This window comes from Anas acuta, chromosome Z (assembly GCF_963932015.1).
Source record: "Anas acuta chromosome Z, bAnaAcu1.1, whole genome shotgun sequence".
Lineage (NCBI taxonomy): Eukaryota > Metazoa > Chordata > Aves > Anseriformes > Anatidae > Anas > Anas acuta.
The window spans coordinates 63,404,260-63,426,400 of record NC_089017.1 but is presented as its reverse complement, the minus strand read 5'-3'; the positions used below and the strand labels follow the sequence as shown (position 1 = coordinate 63,426,400).

At 54.2% G+C, this 22,141-nt stretch overlaps 1 protein-coding gene across 1 annotated transcript; it reads right to left on the bottom strand.

Moving 5' to 3' along the window:
* Positions 1-494: 494 nt before the first annotated feature.
* On the bottom strand, positions 495-22,102 carry B4GALT1 (beta-1,4-galactosyltransferase 1). The gene is made up of 6 exons (XM_068667281.1): positions 21,715-22,102; positions 12,096-12,331; positions 6,633-6,820; positions 5,688-5,810; positions 4,459-4,563; positions 495-3,896 (listed from the first exon to the last, which is right to left on the bottom strand). Exons 1-6 carry the CDS (start codon positions 22,016-22,018, stop codon positions 3,761-3,763), a joined length of 1,092 nt encoding a protein of 363 aa, XP_068523382.1. The 5' UTR covers positions 22,019-22,102; the 3' UTR covers positions 495-3,760.
* Between the last annotated feature and the right edge of the window lie 39 nt (positions 22,103-22,141).

Genomic DNA, 22,141 nt, shown 5'->3' with positions numbered 1-22,141 from the left:
TGGGAAAAGGGTGAAATCCTGCTGAGGCTTCTCAGTTGCTTCCTTCACCAAGGGACAAGGTTTCCACATGGGGCTCCTTCCCACCACTAAACTGCCCCCATTCCTCAGCCACCCAAGCTCAATGCTTTGGGGACAGAACCAGCAGGAAGGGGAAAAGCGCATTGCCTCTCCCGTGTCCCTCTCGGACCGTTTTTTGTCTGTAGATACCAAGTGTCTAATCATCTCCTCCGCGGAAACCGCTTGCATGAGGAAGTGCCAAGTAAGGCAGGCAGGCTTCTGCATTGCTTTCCCAGCAATGATTCCCCTATTTCCAAACCTCCAGCCAAGCCCGCTGGGCAAAATGTGGTCCTCTGGGGGCACCTGGGCACTCTGGGATCTGCTCCACCCCTGCCATTATTTTTTTTTTTGCAAGGGCCAGCAGAGAAACTCAGGCTGGGAGACCCTGAGGGTAGCAGGCTGGGAAGCCCGCTTCGTCAGAGTGACACTGCCAAACACCGTAACTGAAAATACTTTATTTGACACCAACAGTAAAGAAGGAACATCAGACGATACACCCGTTGGTAAATAAATGATAAAAAATGCAAAAGCAAAACCACCTGCGGGAGACCCGTGAGCAGCAGTCCAGTAGGCAAGCAAGATCCGGGGGGAAAGCTGCGTGCCCGGACCCTCTCTCTCATCCCAGAGAGCAAACAGCAGTCCCCAAGAAGCCGAGCATTAGCTTTTTTTTTCCCTTGCAGCTATTTGTTGCAGGTTGCAACCGTTAGGCATGGTATCGCTCTGAGTGTCGTGACAGGAGTGGAAAGAGCACCACCCAGTCAAAACGCACTGCTGTGTCAGACATAGAAAAGGGCCCCAGGTATCCCAGGGGGAAAGATCTCACAGCCAGGTGGAACCCAGAGTGTTTCACCAGTTCGACCAGCGCAGCTTGACGCAGGGGCAGTGAGATCTGGGCACGAAGGTTCAGCACCAAAGGGTAAGGAAGCAGCGTCCTCGGCTCTGACGTGGCTTGAGGCTTCAGAGCTGGGAGAGAAACCGAGCAGCAGCTTCTGGCACCACTGGCGTCTCTGTGCTGAAAATGGTTTTCAGGTTTCCTGGTTTTCCAGTTCCCGTCTCTCCTTTCTTTCAAGGCACATCCGTGGAGAGCTTTGATTGTAACAGCCAGAACCACCACGTGCTCGGACCACCTGCACGACGCTCCACAACTCCAGCAGACAGCGGAGCAAGCAGCTCTTACGCTGACTTTTTCTAAACCCCAGAGAATCAACAGGCAAGGAGAAACAAATGAACTAAAAAACCAACCAAATGAGGAAAACACTAAAATACAGCAGGCAGCCCCTTTGCATAGCCAGTTAGCAGACAGACATAGCCACAGCCGAAGGTCCCAGCTCTCCAGCACACAAAAGGCTCAGGACCAAACCCAGGTGCTCTCTGCAGAGACCCAGGATTTGCAGTGGAGCTTTGTTGAGGCTTGGTGCTGACCTGCCTGCCACCTGTGGGACCGGGGCCCTGCTAGTAAGGCACCTTTGGAAGAATAAAATAATAAAATAAAATAAAAAAGAAGCCTCCGCCTATGCCTCAGCTACTGGTGTGGACTGCAGTTGTGCCAAGATTTTGCAGGCAGGTGTCTGACCTGGCTCCTGTAACACAGCCTCCTCCTGCACCCCATTGTGTCTGCAAGCGCTGGAGCCTGTCTTGCCAAAAAGCAGCCACGTTTGTAAGGCAGCGGTGAACGCCTGCCTTCACTCCACACCCAGCACAACTGCAGCAGCACGCCTGGCAGCAACGGTGTTCAAGGGGATGAGCACGTTCCCAAAATGAAGCTGGAAAGGCAGCTGGGTGTCTCCCTGGTGAGTACAGTCTCTGCTCTTACTTTGCTCTGCTGCTGGCCTAGGAAGAAATGTCAAGGCCATAGCCTGGCAGCTTAGAGAGCAAGCCCCCCCGGCCCCCGCAGGATCCCACCCCTGCAGTGCAAGGGTTCAGCAAAATCTTCAGGTCCAAAACATCCCAAAAAGAAAATAAAGAAAAAAAATCAAAGCTTATTAAAAAAAAAAAAGAGTGAAAAAAAAAAAAAGAGAGGCAGTGCTGAAGATGATCCCCAATACAAGTGTCCCTGATTTCAACAGCCTTCAGCACAGGCCAAGGAAGTGCAAATTTCTGTGGTCACAGCTGGTAAGTAGCTACTCACCAGAAGGAATTAAGCTCTCCATTTTGGCTGAGAGTTTTAAAAATCACTTAACCCAGCTCCGAGGGTGTCAGCGCTTGAGGGTTTCAACAGGGCTGCGGGAAGGACAAGCCGGGTGCTGCTGGTGCCCTGGTGCACAAGCAGAAGGTAGTGCTCTGCAGCCTGCATGCTCCTCGAGGGAGCTACCCGACACAGGACACATGTCTCAACAGGCTTTAAGGAAAAAAATAATTAAAAAATAATAATAATTAAAAAATGGGATACCTGCTGTCCTGCAAGTATCTCAGCACTGCGGGAGGTTCCATGGACAAGTATGCAGAGCAAGTGTCATGCATGGCTTATACGTTATGATCCATAAAAAGCCCAATAGCCTGGAGAGAAAGGAGTCCTTGAAGCATATCCTATTATGCTGCACCCTAGTTTAATCTGGTATTAAATATTCTGCTTATGATATACAAATTATTTTAAAAGTTATTAAAATGTTACAACAACAGAAGTAATAAGTGAATTCAAGTTTTACGCATGACCTTGCAAGCAAAGCTTTGTTCTTTGTCTTCAGACAATGTTTGAACAGCGTGGTGGCTTTCTACCACTGTTATCAAGTGTCAGCAGATTTTAAGGCCATCATTTCAACGTGCAATTTAACCCACTCAATCTCTGTTTTAGGGGAATAAAAAAGCACACCTCCAACCCCATCAAAAAAAAAAAAAAATCCACCAAAAAAAAAACAAAACAACCAAACAAAATATTCCCCAAGTGTCATGTTCTGCTTAGGCAAAATGTCACCGTCACATCCAGAAGAATGGTTATCTAAAGCCAGCAGTACTTGCAGATCACAAAGCAGGTGCTATCCATCTGTCTAGCTCCCACCCTATGCAGAGAGCTAGCACAGTGGCAGATTCTGGCTCAACTCACTCAAAGTCTCCTTTGAGACGGGAAGAAATAGTGACATTCACTGAATCCTGACTTGGTTATTCAAAACTTGCTCTGCACACAGAGAAGAATGTTTTGGTCACTGCTAGGAAACAACAAAAAAAATAAAGACATGATGTTGTCTCCATTAAAAAAAATCTAACGAAATGCGTAAACTTGTACAATTTTAGCAGCATTTTACAGTCCTTCATAAAGTAAAACCAGGAATGAATTAAAAGGAATGCTTTCATCCACCCAATTTAGAATACTAAAATGTCATGGGCACCAACTGCTGATGCACCACAGTTGTAATCACTAAAACTTGGGTCCAGCAATCAACTTAACATAGGGAGCACTGTCACAGAGAGATGACATTCAATGTTTGTCACCAAAGTAAATATTTACAGCTCTTAGGTACAGCTTCTGGACTTATAAAACAATGGAGAGCTGGAAGGTTGTGTAAAGTCAAAAAAAAAAAAAAAGAAAAAGAAAAAGAGAGAATAAAAGCACTTGTCCACCCAATCTGGAGAGGCTTTGGCACACCAAATGAGGCCTTTTTTTTTTGTCGTCGTTCATTGCAACTGTTATAAACCCAGAAGATATAAAGCATCAGCGAGGCCAGATGTCCCAGGCAACGTACACAACGTCTCTCTTGTGCCTGCGGTGTTAACTGTTCGGTGAGCCAATATCCACTGTGATCTTTGTGTACAGAGGGTACTTGTCAGTCCTTAACACCTTGTAGGAGAGCGAATTCAAGCCATCAGAGCCCATTGTCTCCCTTGTGTGAGCAATTCGGTCAAACCTGCGGAAGGGGAAAAACAAACAAACAAGAAAACCTTTAAACAACCCCCACTCCGTGTGACATTTTGATTGCCTCCCAGACAGCAGCTCAGCTCCAGCCCTTAAGGACGGTGTGGGTATCAGCGTGGGTCCCGTCAGACCCCTCATTTGGGGAGGCCAAGGGGATGGCTTTTAGCCAGGAGGAAACAGCCAAGCTTCCAGACCACACCGGCCTTTTATGTATATCTACAAAATATTATTATTTTTTTTTTTTTATTTCCGGTTCTGAATTAAAGCAATGGTTTTATTCCCCCATGCCAAGCTGGGAACCACCGCTTGAAGCTTTCTTTGATGTGCACGGGATATTTAAGAAAAGGGGTGAAAGAAATAAAATGGTGAGAGGCATTGGTGCCATGGTGAAATCTTGCAGAGATGAGAGAGAGAAGGAAACCCGGTGGCAAAGGGAAGGGTGCAGCCAGCATGGGGACCACAAGGCGGGCAGGAGATGGCCAAGGCTCGGGGCGGTGGGGCTGGCTGGTGCAGCGGGGGCAGAGGGATGCAGGCAGAGGGATGCAGGCACGCACCTCTCAGGGTTGGGTTCATTCTTCCGATCACGCGAGTGGCGAATCATTCTGCACTTCCCAATGACAGCATCTGGCCGCGAGATCCCCATGCCTTTGAACACCAGCCTGTCAGAAGCAGAGCATATTAAACACCCGCAACAGGTGATGGACGAGGGCTGTTCCAGCACGCTCCCCGCTAGCAGTCACCACCTGCTTTCTTCTTCTGGCTGAGGACCTTGCTGTGTGTTTGCAGGCTTGCTAATGCCAGGAGAGGACAGCCAGTCCCTTTCCACGCGTGGGGAAAGAAGACACCCCCCCGCCTGCACCAGGGCCCTGCTACCTCCCTGCACCCCAGCCGGCTCTGCCAGAGCCTGCGTTAACCTTGCTCCGGGCTTTAGACTGGAATTTGAATGGCAGACATCTAGTTTTTAACCCATTTGGAAGGCAGCCAGAAGAGCATTCATTTTTCAAGATGTGAAAGCTGAAGTGCAAGGAAGTGCTGTGCTGGTAGAAACTGAACTGAGGAGTGGTGAAGCAGCACGGGGAGGGGGGCAGCCCGCCATCATTTCTGTGCTCTCTGCAAGGCACCTGCAGGTCATGGATGCCAATGTCAGACCTCTTCCTTCGTGTCTCCCTTTGAATTTTTACACAGCACCTCCCACCCCTCAAAACACAAGTTCCCAAAGAGGCAACTTCCACCTTTCTTTGAGTGCCTTGCCCCACCAGAAGTCACCCCTCGCTTGGGCTATTGAAAAAAAATGTGCTGAGAATCTGCAGCTGCCTCAGGAAGCTCAGGAGAGCTTGGAAAGCCCAGGGAAAGGACCACGCAGGGTGTGCTCCGCAGGCAAGAAACGCCAGGAGACTCTCACGTCCAAGTTCCTAAGATGATTTCTCAAAGTGATGGCCCCACCTTCCTGGGGACATGAAGGTAACACAAACCCACAGACATCTGCCCTCATCTTCAGGCAGAGGAGGGCCCGGCCAGCCCTGTGCAAATACCTTCCTCCTTGTTTGCAATTCTAAGCCTTCCTCAGCCTTTTTCCAGGCAGGAAGCAAGCGCTCAGGGGATTGTTTGGAGCTGCTTAAAACCTGACAGACAGATCCCTCCTGGGAACAAAGGGATGCGCTGCCAGGCTGCAGACCTGGGCGAGCCTCGAGCTGCCTTGGGCTCTGTGGGTGAAGGTCTTCTCCCCCCCTCCCTCCCCCCGCTCCCATGGCTCCCGGTGGTGCTGAGGTGGGTGCTCATTTACCTGTTGTAGATGTCGTCATCTTCACCGCCCCAGCCCCAGTAATTGTTTGGGAACCCATTGATCTTTGTGAACTGCTCCTTGCTCAGGGCAGACACGCCTCCAAAATACTGGTTGTAGGGTAACCTGGAATTTGGGAGAACAGGCCATTAGGGGATGGACCTGAGGAGGGGTCATGGTGCCTGCCACCCCAGCCCGGCCACCAACCCACCCCCAGGGCCTACCACAGGACTTGGCTCTGCTTCAGCAAGCAGAGGAACCCCCCGGGGCCAGCATTTCTGCTTGGAGCATCACCTGGCTGCTTGGAGGGCTGCAGGGCCTGGGGCAGGGACACCTGGGGCTTACAACCGGTTTTTGCTTCATGGGTTGAGTTTTTAAACTCAGCCGGGGGGATTTGGCATAGAAAAAATGAAAGAAAGAAAGGAAAAGCAAGCCACATCTGTGTTTGCAGCAGCCTGGAGAACCAGCGTGCAAGCTGGCGGGTGCTCTGTTTGTGCTGCCCCCAGACACCAGGGCAGGCCCTGCTGCGGCCTGAAGCCAAGCAGCCCCAAAAACACCGGGTTCTGCCCTAAGAATAACACCCAGCACGGCCTCTTTTAGCTCCCTGCATGGATCTTGCCTTGTGAGAGCACCTCGCTCTCCAGGCTGGGCCGAAACACCAGCCCCTGACACCACAAAACACAAGATGGGGCACAGGCACCTGCGGCACAACGGGCCCGATTCTCCCAGCCCCGCATCTGCCTGCCCAGACGCCGAAATTTTCAGAAAACGGCTCATTTCTGTGCCCTGCTCCCTCCGCCCCAGCTGCCTGCTCCCACAGGGACGTGAGTGCCAAGGCAGCGTTTTTCCAGAGACGTTTTCCCAGGGTTTTGCTGGTGGGTGGGGATGTGTAACGCTGCACCTGGCCTGCGGTGCTCGCAGCAGAGTTAGGAAGGAAATGCCCCTCACCGAAATCCGAATTTATCCATGGAGACAGAGAGGTGCCTTGGCTGGCTGTAACATTTGTAGGTGTTCCTGTCGTCCATTGGGATTAGGTCGACATCACTAAACACAAAGCAATCATAGTCATACTCTTTCAAAGCCTCCGTGAATCCTATATTCAGCAGTTTAGCACGGTTAAATTCTTCTTCTCCGTCCTAGTGTAAAATAAAACAAACACGGTTAAGTGACTTGCATTGAACAGCTGAAATCAGCAGGTCTCTTACCTGTGCTGCCACGCTGGGTTTGCAGGTCTCTGGCATCCCAAACTGGGGACCAAGTGCTCCTGTGGTGCTCTGGGACCTGGCATCTGAGCTGGTCCCAGCTGCAGGGGCAGCCGAAATGGCCAGACAACAGTTTGGTGGGGGCTCAGGGCCCCATCCCACCCCACACATGGGCACTTCAGGGCTGAGTTTTGTGAGGAGGCTCACAGACTGCAGGGCAAGGAGGAGCCTCTCACAGCAGAAAAAAAATATAAATAAAACAGCAAAAGCGAGATAACCCAAATGACCGCTCTGGAAGGAGGTGCTCGCTCTGAGCACTGTGGAGAGGAACCATGGCTGTGCTTCAGGCTGTGGCCAGCACAAGGACTGTGGGGCTAAACATCTCAGGTGCAAGAAATCAGCCCGGCCTCTCTCGGGCAGAAGCACACGTGGCTTGGCACACACACACATGGGCTGGCAGATTGCTGGGGTGCTCTCAGAAACCAGCACCGGGACCATACCCGTGCGCCTGGGGGCACTGGTGGCCTGGGGTGGCTCCTCGTTCAGGGGGCACCAAACCCAAGCCCTACACGGGGAGCAGCGCTGAAGGAGATTTTTGCCAGCCGGGAGACCCAGCCTGCCAAATCCTTCCCACCTTCCTCTCTCCACAGCCTCGAGCCAAAGGATTGCCCTGCCGTGCCTGGCTCCTGCAGCGTGTGCGTGCGTGTAGGCGTGCAAATCGGCTCCCCACCCTGCTGCGAGCTCGCGGTGTGGGACGCAAAATCAAGGCTAGATAAAATACAGAGAAGCAGCCTGAAGTATCCCGTTTACCTCCTCTCCTGAATGACTTGGTTTGGTTAATAAATAATCTTTTTAGAAACTGATTAATCCGATCGCTTGGATTAGTAACCAAATTAGTAACCAAAAACCAAAACTGGTTAATGGATCTGTGGCTGGAGAGCCAAGAATTTAACCGTGAAACAGACACAAATATCTTTCAAATGAAGGATTTAACATGCAAGTGTCAAACCCAGGTTTTCAAAAGCTTTCAGCACCTGCCTGGGGCTTAAATGACTTCACAGGGAGGAGTGAGCTTTAGCGGAGGAGGATCTGAGCCAGTTCTCAGCATCCTCACCTGAAATAAAAGGGTTCACGCAATAACTGAGGTGGTGGGAAGATGATCACCGTCATGCATAAGCAAGAGCTGTGAAAACTGGAGCGCAGAAGATGAAGGAAAGTTGAACAAAGGGGATGGGGAGAGGGAGCGGCTGTGGCTGTGGGAACAGAGGGTTTTTGGCTGCCAGCAAAGGGGCTGCCGAGCCCACACGCTCCCCAGTCCTGCAGCGGGAGTTACGAGCCCCGGCAGAGCCCCTACGGCCGGGAGACTCAACCTGGATGGAGGATCTTGGGCCACGCTGGAGGCTGGTCCCTAAAAAACATCTTTCAGGGCCTCTCCCTGCACCAGGAGCTGCACTTGCTCATTTCACACCCCTTGGCTGCTCTTCTTGTAGCAGCAGTGCAAGGTGAGCAGCGTGCTCCACGTGGGTTTTGTGATCAGCAGAGGCTCAGCCTGATTTAATCCATGCCTTACAGCAGCCTCTTGCTCATCCAGAGGACACTCAGGGATTAACAACTCTACCAGGAGCTGCTTTCTTAAATTTCTCCCCAAATTCCCCCCCCTGCCCCAGTAAGAGCTTTTCCTTTTCGCAGAAATCTCTGCTTCTTAACCTAAGGCGCTTCAGGAGCACCAGCACACCCCCAGGATCTGGGATCCACATCCCAAAACTTGAAGATGGTGCTGCAGGCTCCTGTCTCCGACTGACTCTTGACTTTGGGAGTGAAAAGGGAAATCTGTCCTCCCAGCGGCCATCTCATCCAGCTGCATAGCAGCACTGGTGAGGCTGGGGAGCGCAGGCAAGGCACAGCAGGCAGGAGCCAGCCTCCCGCCCGCCCCTGCTTGGCAGCTCCGCGCCCGTGGGTGCTCATCCCAGGGGCAGGGATGGGTCTGAACCCGTTCTGTTGGAGGGCATCGCCCCAAAAAGCCACGCAGCAGACGGCGGGCTGCCGCTTTGGCACCGCTGCCTTGCTCCAGGTGTAGCCTCTGCACCTCCTTTTCTGGGCTTTCAACAAGAAAAGGTGCGCTCCGAGCACATTTTTTTGCTATTTTTTTTTCCCTGACAATTTTTCCCCCTGTATTCTCTCGTCCAGGAGCTCAGTCCACATCAGAAGCCAGTGCTGGTGCTCAGCAGTTGTTTCTGCCTCAGAGATTTACTCCCCGTGTCTCTTCCAGCACTTGTAAGCCCATCCCCAGCCACCAGCCCATGAGAGACTGGCATAAACGGGCACAGCTGGCTGCCTCGGATGGACAGGGGATGATGCTGGCTCCTGCTAGCACCTGGAGAAGATCAGCTAGGCTTCTCCCCATTCCCTTTGCTGGATCTGGTATACTCAGCTAGCACCAGCAAAGGGTGCTGCCTTCTTTCAGCTGGGGTGTACGGGCCGAGACTCACACTAAGAGGCTTGCAAACCTGCAAGTTGCCACCTGAACAGTGGTGTCACCCCAGTTTTGCCCTGTCTCGCACTCTGAGGCAGGAGGCAGCCCTGGCACACCCCACAAAATAACAGGAAGGGGCGTGATGCCACACACACACGCAGACACACACATGCTCTCCGGAAAATTGCTACTAAGGGTGCTGCAAGTAACACCAGGGACCAGTGGAAAATGCGGTTTTTAGGGAATTTGCCATGCCTCCTCTCTCCTGAACTCCAGCTTGGTGCACGAGGTCTCTGACATATGGGCAGTGGCACCCGCTGAGGTGCAGCAACAAAACTTGTTTTGAAATCTGAGTGCACGGATGTCCTGGCATTCACAGCAGCTCGTGGAGCAGCAGCACACAGTCCACCCAAAGCGACTGCGACTGCACAACTACTGCAGGCTCGTGGTCTTGTGAATGCAACAGGGAGTACATGGGCGACTGCAGGAGCGAGGAGGATTACAGCAGGCTTGACAAATTCACCTCTGCCTTCTCCTGCCACGAAGCCAAGCCTGTGCTTCATCAGCTGGGTGTGCTGCCAGCCGTGCATCTCTCATCTCAAGCTTATCTGAGGGATCTTCCAGCCGCTGCTCCACGTGTCAGGTTTGGGTTTTGCTGGGCTGGGGAGGGGCAGATGTAGCACACATTTTCCACTGGCTCGTGTTACATGCTGGACATCTTACGAACATCGTTCCCCTGACTCCAGCCAAGCCCTACTCTGAGGCATTCAGGCACGCAGGAACAGCATGGTGGAGACACAACGGGCTCGAGAGGGAAACGCATTGTGCTGAAAGGAAGAAGTTTGACATTACCAGTGCAGCAGTAGCAGGGCTCAGCGCTCCTCTTTCTTTCTATGAGATGCAGAGGACAGAAGAGCACGGTAGGCAGCGTGTAAGAATCAGATCACACAGTAATTCTCCTTGCTTCAGTGATTGCTTTGCTATAGACAGGATTAACAAGTAAAGGTAACATTTCCCCACTAGAAGGAAAAATAAAAAAAAACAAAACAAAACAAAAAACAAACAAACAAAAAAAAAACAACAAAGGAGGGCAGATGCAAAGGGAAGGACAGACAAGAAAAAGAGAAAAGCAATTGTCAAGACAGCAGAGAAATAAGACCATTATCCCACTGTACTTCTGGCAGAATTAACACATTTTCTGTGCCTCTCTCCGTTCAGTGTTCCCACTCACCCTGGAGAGACACATCCTGTGGGCTCACCAGCACTGACCATGCTTCCTCTTCCAGACACGAGTTCTCAAGAGGCATGAGGAAGGAGAATATTTATTTTTCCAATCAAGCAGCCTTGCTTACTAACCTATTATATCTGACCAGAGGACGTGTCCAGGACACATACACCCAGCATGCTGGACGTCACTCCCGCTCCCACTTTGCCCAAAGGGGTGAGTTAAAAAAAAAAAAAAAACACAAAACAAACAAATAAAGAACATTTCCTTAAATGATTTGTGTGAGGGTTCAATCACTTCAGAGCACGCGGGCGTAGCACCAAAGGACAGAGCACCAGAGGAGAAGAGGAGCAGGGCAAGGCGGGCTGCACAAACCCCTCACCGCGGCAGCACTGGGAGCTGGGGCCAGGCCAGGGCCCTGCCAGCCCACGGGGCACCGGCATGGCTCTGTGCGATCCAGCCCCTCGCTTCCCTCACTCCATGGCTCTCCCGATGGGGAAACATCAGCCCCAGCTGTGCTGCTGGCTCCACACCACCAGCAGCTCCTCCTGGATCGCCGTGAGGGCCGCAGCGCACGCCCCTCCGGCCGCGCCGTGACACCCGCAGCCATGTGGGCCAGACCGAGGTGGCAGGAGCTGCGTTTGAGGAAGCAGGCTGCTTCTCAGTTCTGTGAAAACTGAGACCAAAACGGGACAAAGAGCAATAATGCACTGCGGGGCTGTGCTTCCAGAGGCCTGCCAGGACCGACAGGGCTGCTGCTGCCCTGCCACGCTGCTGCCCGCACACCGTAAGCTCCTCCAACACCCAGTCGCTTAAGCACCATTGTGGGATAAACTAAGATTTATGTTGCTTGAAATGAAATGTACCTTTTTCTTTTTTAAGGCAAGTCTACGTCCTCCAGATACCAAGGAAAAAAATGACGAGCACCCCCCACACCCTGTGGCTGCCTGTTCCTGCTCTGCTCTGTTGGCCTGAAGACAGCCACTTACCTGCTGCGCTGCGGCACCTTTCTTTTGTCCATCCTGACACTTTATGCTTTATTACTAACCATGAACAAAAGCTGCTCACTTCCTCAAGTGAAATCCTATGGCTTTATGTCACACTTAATTCCAGATCAGGTATTAAGGCTACCCAGTCAGCTTACAGCTCTGTGTGCAACCCCTGCAGTAGTTCCTGTGAAAAGGAACTTTTCAAAAGAGAAATGAGATTGGATTGGGCTATTAGGGATTTTTTTTCCTCCTGACCAACAAGCTTCTTCAACCAGAATCTCTTTAGAGTTAGCTATGCCTGACTGGAGGAGCAGACTCCAGGTTTTCCATCAAAACTGTCAAAGCAAAATTGCTCATATTCATTTTCTTGTGCTTCACCTTGTTTTTTTCTTGCCTTTCAAAGCAACCTGACGCCTGCCTGCCAACCCACCGCCACTCAGGATAAAGTAACCACTCCCCCATTTCAGGGGGCACAGGCACCGCTGCAAGAGTGTCAAAAGCCCCGTGTCCCCAGCATCTTACCTGGTTGATAACATACACTCCATAATCTAGCTGCTGCCTTTGAAGAATTGGGTGCAGGTAATAGAGCCAGTACTTCAGGTGCTCCTCTCGGTTTCTGAACGGGATGATTATTGCTACTTTCTGAAGTGCTTTACAGTCCTTTGGAGCGAAACGACCTCCATCTTTGACCTGTGGGTTTATTCTCGCCACCTCTTCCAGGTTCACGGGCTGGGAGAACTCCACGCGTAGCGCCCCGACTGGAAGAAAGGCAGAGCACACAGCCCATTAGCACGCCCTGATGGCCACGCACCATTTATTTCCACGGGCTCACATCCCTCACGCACAGATATTCACCGCTGTCATTTTCTTTTTTTTTTTTTTTTTTTTTAAACACAGGCTTGGATCTAAACGAAATCCCCGTGGTGCACGGAGGTGTGAAGCTGGGGCCAGCTGTACCTGATGCGACCACACGCCGCCACCCAGGGCAAGCCCGCAAACGCTCCAGCCCCATGATATCAGACCCCAGTGAAGCCGCTGGTGCTTGACGGCTCTTGAGCATCGCACGGCCGTGCTCCTGCTGGCACACACATCGAGGAACCAGCCCGGAGCAGGGCGCTGTCCCCTGCGCTCCCACCCACCTCGCGCAGCGTGAGAGTTGGGCACTTCAAAAATAGCCCCGCTCTCCTGCCGACGTAACCACTTACGCCAAGGCTGCCCACATGCAAAGCGAACAAAACCCCCTTTCTTTCTTTCTTTTTTTTTTTTCTTACAGATGCTCTCAGCGTTCCGACAGCGTGCCCATTATTTATCAAGAGTCCTGTGCTAGCGCGGCTATAAATAAAACCGGCAGTATGTCCGGATTTGCATGCAGTTGGTGATTCCTGCACGTGGTTTCAACAGCGGCAGGTTTTGAAACTGCCAGATTGATCGTTGCCATCGCTGGTGAGTAAAAAACTGAGAAGCCCCCTGGCAGCACTTCAATTTTAGGAGCCAGACAAAGGCAACGCAACACATGGGGCGAGCACGGCGTCCAGGAGCACTTTTTGGATGCCCTGCTGGCACAGGCTGCCCCAGCCCTGACAAACTGACCCGTGGAAGAAGGCTGATGCATGGCACAGCTCCCCGGGGAACCACTGCTCCCTCTGCCCTGCCCTGTGCTCGGTGATAGTGAGCTAATAAATCAGCCTGAGGCGCCCACGAGGCCGCCCTCTGCCTGCACGCCCAGCTACCAGCACAGATCGGCTCCAGCAGGAACACCGCTGTGTCCATACCAGCAAACCCCATGCACAAAGCCGAAGGTTTTTGCCATAAACGCTAGGCTGGGCATCACTCCTGAAAGATTTGGCTGCTGCTTCTCCTCCCTCTCCTCCACCTGGGTGCGTGTGCACTGGCACACGGGTTTCACCTTAGGGCCAGCAGCTCCACTCTGCATTTGCTGAAGATGCAGCAAATGTGGACTCACAGCATGCAGCACACAAACCCCTGGCTGTGACTGCTCTGGCTAGAGATGACCTGCCGAGGATGAAGGCATGCTCAGCACACCCTCGGGGCAGCTCTGCCACCTCACTCGCTGCCGGCACAGGGGAAGCGAGACCTTGCAGGCAGAGGTGTCACGGATGGGATGCGAGGGCATCTCCCGACGGCTCTCACACCCACTGGCAGAGCTGCTCAGGCGCAGGGGGGCAGGCTCAGCCCGCAAGAAGAGGTGTCTGAATGCAAGCAATTGATGGGGAATGGTGCCTGCCTGCTGCCAGCTCCTGGACTGCAGCTGGAAGCGTGCCACAGAACGTGCTGACCCTTGGGCAGCATGAGCCCTGAGCATCAATACCACCACTCCGTGTGTTTCAGCAGCACATCGGCCACCTACCACGGGGTCAGGGGTGCTGGGGAACGATGGACACGAGCGCTGCCCACATGCAGGGGTGGCCGGACTGCTGGTCCTTTGGCAGGGCAGGTCTCCTGCAGAGCATCCCGCCTGCCTCACAGCTCCGTGGGCTGCTCAGCAGGGAACGGGGCTGACCACCATCAGCCTGCTGCGGCACCAGGCAGGATCCCAGCGCGCTGCTCCCCGGGGAAAAAATTATCAGTGATGACAACAACGACGAGAATAATGATGATCTGTATCAGAGCAGATGCGTTTTGCATGGGGTAAGTGGGAAAGTTTTTATGCTTTCCAGTTCCCATGTTAAACAGTTGCTTCTGTGTTTCCCTCCCAGCCGAGAAGGAAGCGATTTCTCCAACCTAGGCGTTAAGCTCCCATTACCACTGTGCTGCCCAATCCCCTCCAGCCTGCCAGCACCCGCAGGGTGCATTGCAGCGGGGGGAAGGCGCAGGAAGAGGAGGTATTGGGTCAGGAAGGGGCACACACTGCACAGCATCGCTCCCCGCGGTGGCACCCCGACAGCTTGGCAGCCCTGCCAGCAGCTGGCAGAGCAGCAGGGAGCGAAGGTGGGCTGCTGAGCCCAATTTGCACGAAAATCTCTCTTCAGCAGCGTGCAAGCCTGGGGAGCCACAGGCAGGGTGTTTGTGCAGGCTAGCAGCTGCAGCCCTCCCAGGTCACTGCGCATCCTGCTGAGCCCGGTTCCTGCCTGCCTCCCACCCAGAAGCTGGGAGGTCAGGCAGGAAAAGAGAGGAGAGGAAAGCAGCCGTGATAAGAGCTGGCTGCAGAGGGCAGATTTAACAGCTTCGGGGGCTGGAAGGGAGGCTGATGAGGAGCTATCTGCAGCACTCCCCTCCTGCTGTGAATAAAGTCAGTTTTAAGCGTAGCACACTTAAAGTCCAAGTCCACGAGCGCTCCTCGAGTACTGCCTCTGTAGTTCTCACAGTACTGCCGCTAAGCTCAGCTGGATGTGGGTCACCCAGCTAGGAAATTCACTGGCATCAGTAAGGATAGGAAAATGTAAAAATCCGGACGAGCTGCTTTCCAACACAGAACACCTGAAAACAAATCAGACCTCGCAGGGCCGCGCAGCTGACAGCGAGCAGCAGCAAAATGCCACCCGGCACAAATCGGTGCTTGCCGTTCGCCTCTCAGGCAGGGCAAGCGCAGAATGAGAGCTGCAAGCACAGGCTTCTCAAGCAGAGACCGGGGCCACGGCTCCAGCTGCACATTTTGGATCATTTTGACTGCCTGGGTAGCAAGCAGCCCCAAGGATGCTGACCCAGGACAAGAGCTGCGGATGCCAAGAGAAGGTGTGAGGTTTGCCATGGGTGCTGTCACACCGGCTAAAACCGTATCCTGCTCCGTGTTTGCTGTGTAAACTTTCCGGCCCAATTCACTTCATCTCAACCTATCTTCTGCTTCCGCTCAGAGTGGCTGCCTGACACAGGAGCTGCTGCTCTGCACTGGGTCTCTGCCAAGCACACACCCGTGCGGCAGCGCTGCGAGGACGTGCAGCCCCGGTAACGCGCGCAGCATGGGGCTTGGAGGCTGACATCTCCTGGGTTCGCCTTCACAGAGCTCCCACGAGCCTCGCTGCATGCTTTCAGCACAAGAAAGTCTTGAAAATACACTTAAGGGGCTGCCAGAAGTTTGTGACGGATGCAGAAGCACTGCCTCACACCCGCACACCTCGGAGGTTTTAGGTGGCAGTGGAAGGGACCTAAAAAAAAACAAGAAGCCAGCTGCCTCCCACCCCCCATCTCTCACTCAGAAACATTTCTGCTCAGCTTCAAACAAAAGGTGCACAGGAAGAGCTCTGCACAGGCGCCAGAGGAGCCGGTGTGGTTCGCACAAACAGGAAACAGTTTTTCAAAGGAAGCGAAAGGTGAGGCTCGCAGAAACCTGAGGGGAGCAAAGTGCCATGCACAAAGAGCCCAGCATCTGCCCAGCCTCATGCTGCAAGCCGTCTAAGAGCTGCCCCGGCCGGGTGTAGGGTGGGCACGGATCTCAGATGTTTAATTTGGTGAGAATGAAAGGAAAAGCAGGCAGCAGGGAGGCTTGAAAGATGCTTGCCTCCAGCGGGCGGGCGAGAAGGTTTCTATCGCCCTGCCACCGAGCCAAGCGTGCGCCTGTGCTGCCACGGGCAGGGCAGGCAAGCCCGTGCAGAAGGAAAACTGGAAAAGAGAAGCAGAACTGGCAGAGAGAAACAAAAAAGGCTCTCTGCAGGGCCCAAGCAGAAAAGGGAAGGGCCCGCCGACCGCACCGACAGAGGCCTCGCCGGGAAAAACAAAACCAGCTCCACCCCGGAAAGCCTCAGCCCCGGGCTGGGGAGCAGGGGTCGCCACGGCCCCCAGACCCACGTGGCAGCCCCAGGGAGCAAGCTGTGGGACGGGGCAAGCCTGTTCTTTCTGCCCAGGGCAGCCTCCAGTCTGCTTGTAAACGTCCTGGTGGGGGGAAAAAACCCTTCCTGAGCACCGGGATCTGTTTCCTTCGGCCGGCCTACGCTCACCGAGCTGTGTCCCCATGCAGACATCAGCTCTGCTGGCGTGAGGCCGCGCTCCTGGAGCCCGGCACGTGCCCTCGCTCGTCCACCACCAAGAAAACGGGCTGAAAAATACAAGGATTCACACCAGCCTGCAGCATTTGGATGCAGACTGACTGCAAAAGACAGCCCGGGCACCAGTTCTGAATCCAGCCCCATATGACACCTACTCCAACACAAGGCCTCACACCAGTGTGCGGTGTCTTAAATTTCTTTTTTTTTTTTTATTAAATTGTGCTTTCCATGATTAAGTACTTCGGGGAGAGAAGCAGAGTCCTCCCTGGTGGCTGCAGCCCAGCTCGCACCCGGCGGGATGATCTGCATGCGATTAGCCCCGCTCACACTGCCGCTTGCTGCAGGCTGCCGCCGCGAAATTAAATTCCAGGCCCTCGAACGGCAAACTTAAAACAAACAAACAAAAGAGACTCCCCGGCTGCTCGGAGCAGAAAAAGGCTGAGCTGCCTCTCCGCCAGGAAAACCCCACCCTGCCGCAGGACGTGCGGACGGACAGGCGGACACGGGAGACCTCCTGGTCCCGTCCTGTGCCCTTGGGCCGCACCTGGAGCCCTGCAGAGGGGGAGCAAGGCGAGAGAAGCAGCCCTCTTTCAGGCAGACAGCTGCCTGGGGACTGCTCGGGGACTGCCCCGGGACTGCTCTGCTGCAGCGAGAGCGAAAATCTCCGGGAGGCAGCTGGGAACCAGGCTGCCTGCAGAGCTGCCAAGGTGCTGATGCGCGCCTCGCCGCACGCTGCCTGACACCAAGGGAAAGGCGGCCTCCCCGTGGAGCAGGGCTGGGCAGCAGGACCTCCCCTTGCCCGTAAGGATGGTGGCACTGCTCCTTCCACATCCCCCAAAAGCCCAGCCTTCATCCCCTCCGCTTCACCCCGAAACCCCTCTGGCAGGTGTGGGCACTGCGCCCTGCCCGCCGGGGTCTGAGGAGCTCCACACTGGGACAGGGCGGCCGAGGGCTCAGCCCATGTTTGCATCCAAGTGCAGCTGCCTCTTTCCAAGCATAACTTGGCCCAATTTCCAAAAAAAAAAAACAAAAACCAACCCTAGCTGTTGCCTCAGATCAGCGCTGGCAGGGAAACAAGCACGTTATAAAACACTAGATGCACGAGATGGAAAACTTTCCTTTTCTCTCCGGCACACCCCATGTGCTGCGCCGCGTCCCCAAAATGACTGCTCTCCAGGAAGGCACAGTGCCTTTCCGAGCTAGTCTGCGAGCCTAATTAATAATAATCCCAGGCTGTTCCTACGAGGAGACGAGGAGAAGTGAGGGGTTGTGCTGGGGCAGGGATGCTCGCTGCTGAGAAAGCCTGCGCTTCCCGAGGGAGATGTGCTCCAGACCGTGCGGATGGCCGTGGTGCTGCCAGCCGGGCTGCCAGCAGCATCATGCATCCACTCCGGGCCAAACACCTCGGGCATATTCTCTGGAAAAGCTGAGCACAGACTCTTTCGAGGCCAAAAAAGCCCTAACCTTCAGCAAACCGGTCCACGTGTTAGCTTCCCCAGGCCCTCTCCATGCCCTTGTCTTCAAGTTTCTGTTTTACTTTTACAGAATGACATTCTCCAGGGCATCCCCTCCAAACTGTCCTCCTAACACCCCCCCGTGGGGCTGCTGGGCAAGGACCTGCCAAACCCCAATGGCACCATCACCGCTGGTTTTCTTAGGAACTGGTGTTTCCAGCGCCCCGGGATGCTGGACACCTCAAGATTTCCACTCTCTCGCCCCAAATTATGCCCCGCCAGGGTTTTGCTGATGCTAAGGCGTCCTCTGTCCCTGTTCATGAAATGTCCACAGGCAGTGGGCCCTTGCACTAGTAAGATCTCCAGCTTTTTCAGGCAGCACATAACCTATAAGTCCTTCTGCAACGCAGACACAAAGCATCACCACCCATTTTACAGAGCACGTCTGCTCCCACGTTGGTGTCTCCATGTAGGACTCTGATTTACCATGGAGTTTTTATTTTCGTTTTGATGATTTCCCTAAATTACTCGGGTTTGGTGTTGCTACATTCTCTAAGCCTAAATCTGGGGGCAAAAATCCAGAGCCGGACACCTCCCTGCAGTGTGTTTCGGGCATTTGGCTCGTCTTTGCCATGCGACGCTCACGGGGCTGAGGGTGACGCCACGTCTCTTCGGTCTGCCATCCCTCTGCCAGTCACACCTGGTATCTAAATGTGGGTCAAAAATTGCAAAAAGAGACAGCTGTATTCTAAAATAACTTCCATAAACAACACGTGCTCTCGACCTGCCAGGACTCAAAAATGACATCCCTGAAGTACAGATAAGCCTGCCCATGAGGTTCTGCCTCGCAGACTTCTGGCACCAAAAGATAAGCGCTGCTTGTAGATGAGCTCTTTTACATGGGGATATTGCCACCAAGGGAGCTGCCTCCTTCCTCACTCCTCACTGAAATCCGGAGGCAGAAAACAGCACCATCACTGAAAGACACGGACCTCATGGGAAGGGGAGGGGAAAATCATTTGACTTTTTTGAAAGCATGCAGGCCGACACATACACTAGTTCTGTAGAGCAACTCTTGATTTTTTTTTTATATTTTAATTATTATTTTTAAAACTATGTTGTTCTACAGCTGGCAAAAATCGTAACAGTTTAGGGGATGGTCACTGGCAGCACAGAGCTGGATTTTAGCTTGCATTTGCCTTTCGGGCTCCTAGGAGGCTGAAATTTCAGTAAGTGGGCTCTGCTTCCAGGTATCCCATTTAAGCCACTTATTGGCATGCAGCTCTCAGCTGGAGCATAAACGCTTTTATTACCTTGTATTAAGGAACTTCAGAGCTGTTAAGGATTTTTTGTTCAAGTTTTACTTACAGTGTTGTCTCACCAGCCCTAATTCCTGCTTTCAAATGATAAGTAAAGGCAAATGAACCATAAAAGCAGGTTAAGTTCAGCAGCTTCATGTCGAGATTAAACCTCGCATTCAGCTGATGTGTTTGCCCAGGAGCCAGGCAGCAGGGACTGTCAGCTGCTCTCTCTGAACATCACTCGAAGGGAACCTCGGGGGCTCTGAAGGCAGTATCTGGATATTTGACTGCTCAAAACGCCAAACCAGCTCAGTCACACATCCCCGGCGTGATTCATCACATGCTTCCCAATGAGGCGGGGTGGGGGGGTGGGGAAGAACAGAAAAGAAAGAGAAAATGAGGTGTGTGCCCGTGAACCCAGGTCTGTGCCGGGGGGGGGGGGGGGAACGGCGCTACCTGCTCACAGCGCAGCACTGCCCTGTGGCCTGGGGAAGGAGGGAGCCCCAGGAAGGTCCTTGCTGGTTCCTGCTCATTGCAGCTACACTGATAAGCAGCTTCACCTATACTGAAAAGCAGCCTTGTGCAGAGAAAGAAATCTTTTTTGTTTGTTTGTTTTTGAATTCTGAGTGGGTGAATTAAGCCTCAGAAATGCCTGCAGACATTACACCTCTCCATCCCCCACGCTGATCACAGAGATACATGAGAAGATTATCAGAGCAGACTTAGCTCTGACCAACATCCGAGGTACAACGGGATTGTTTTACAAATGCTGCCTGCCATCAAAACATGAACCAAAAAAGTGGTAAAAAATAATTTTTTACCCCAGGCCAGTTGGGTTTCCTACCGACATGCTGGCTAGATGTTTCACAGCCGTGTGGGTGCTGTGCCAACCTGCACCTGAGCGCAACCCCATGAGTGCTGCACAAAGCAAAGCTGGAAACTATTTGCCTATTGTGCTGCTCAGAGCTACTTTCTGCTCGGCCCTGTGACTCTGAACATCTGCAGCCACTTTCAACAGCCTCCTCTGGCCTCTTAGCACCGGCTGCCAATTGCACCGAAGACAAAGTGTACTTGAGTTGATCCTCCAGCCACCAAGACTGAAAATGCCTTGAGTCCTGGGGACACAGAGCAACGTTTCTCTGAACTCTGGGCATTTCGAAGCACATGACTCGCTCCTGAGAGGATCAGGGTGAGTGGAGATGGCTTAAAGCAAAGCCATGCTCATAAAGGGCTCCCACATCCACTTCTCGAGGGCAGGCTTGCAGAGCTGCTTTCAACTTAAAATTGATGCACGGGGAAAAAGTGAAAGACACGAATCAAAAACAACAACAAAAAAACACAACGCAGTTCCTTTTGGTGACCTCAAAACCGCCTTCCTAAAATAAGAAACCAGTCATTTGTTATTCAGATGCATCGATCCATAAACGGCTGACCAGCGAGTACCGAGAGAAACTATGAATTTCTGTGTTGCTTTCATTAACTGAAAACCACAGGTAGCTGCTTGAAAGCCTCTTCTCCTTTTACAATCTCCAGCAAATAAAAAAAGCGCCCTCGGAAACGTGGCACCTCAGCAAGGAGCCAGGTGAGGGATGCCCAGACTCCAGGGCCAGGTGAGGATGAGCTGGGCTGCCAGCGGGACAAGCTCCCCTACCTGTGAGGCACCCAGCAGCAGCAAGCTGGGCGGAAAAGAGCCGAAAGTCTGCTCTTTCTATTTTTTCCTCCTTTTTTTCTTTTTTTTTTGTTTTGTTTTGTTTTGTTTTTTCTGCCTCATGACAAAGCCAGTGGATGCGAGCAGCTACGGGAGGAGGCTGATGCAGAAACCCGGGGGGATGGCAGCAGGGGATGCAGCCACGGGGAAGGCCTGCGGGAGCAGGGCTCCAGCCCGCACCAAACCCACGCCAGGCTGCCACGTATCAGGATACTGCATCACGGCTCCACAAATGCGGGAAGCGCCGCCGGGATGCGCACAAGCCCTGCGCCCCACGGCTCTGCCCCACGGCCCCGTCCCGGCCGGCGCGGCTCCCCCCCGTGCGCACACAAAGGGCGAGCGGAGCTCGGCGCAGCCCGCCCGCTCCTTCCTGCGAGGCGTTGCGCAAGGGGAGGTATTTTTGGGTAGAGTTCCCAGAGGAAATTACCCAACCTCTCCAAGACACCAGAAGGGAAACCTCTCGCTCGGGGAAAGCACCAGAGGGGGCGGAGGGGGGGGGTCCGCGACGCCACCCCCGAGTTGTGACACCCGTGGGGACGGGGGCTCGCCGCCCCGGGGGCGCGCACAGCGCTCGGGAAGGGTGTGGGGGGTCCGCTCGGTGCCCCCCTGCTCGCCCCGTCCCCTCCTGGCCTCCGCCACCGCGGGGGCGTCCCCGGTGCCCCCCGGGGGGGCTGTCACAGCCCGCGGCCACCGAGCCGCGGCCACCGGGGCGGGGGTCGCCGTCGGGGGGGCACTCACCCAGCAGCGGGGAGGGCTCGGGGCACGGCCGCGGCAGCAGAGGAAGCGGCGGCGACGGCGACGCGGGCTGGGGTCGGGGTCGCGGCCGCGGGTGGGCGTCTGTCGGCGGCGTCTGTCGCGACAGCGGCTGCGAGGCGTTGGCGGGGGGCGGGCGGCGCGGCGGCGGCTCGGGGTTGCGCGGCGGCCCCAGGGCGCTGCCCGCCAGGTAGTAGAGCAGCGTGGCCGAGAGGTGCAGGGCACAGAAGGCGACGAGGAGGCGGCAGGCCCGCTGCAGCGAGGTGCCGGGCAGCGACGGCTCCTTCATGCCGAGGCGCTCTGCCGCCCGCCCCGCGCCGCACCGCGCCGACGACGGGCACCGGGGGAGCGGGGCGGGGGCGCCGGCGGCTCCGCCCGGACGGGGGCGGCCCCCCAGCACCCGGTCCCGCCC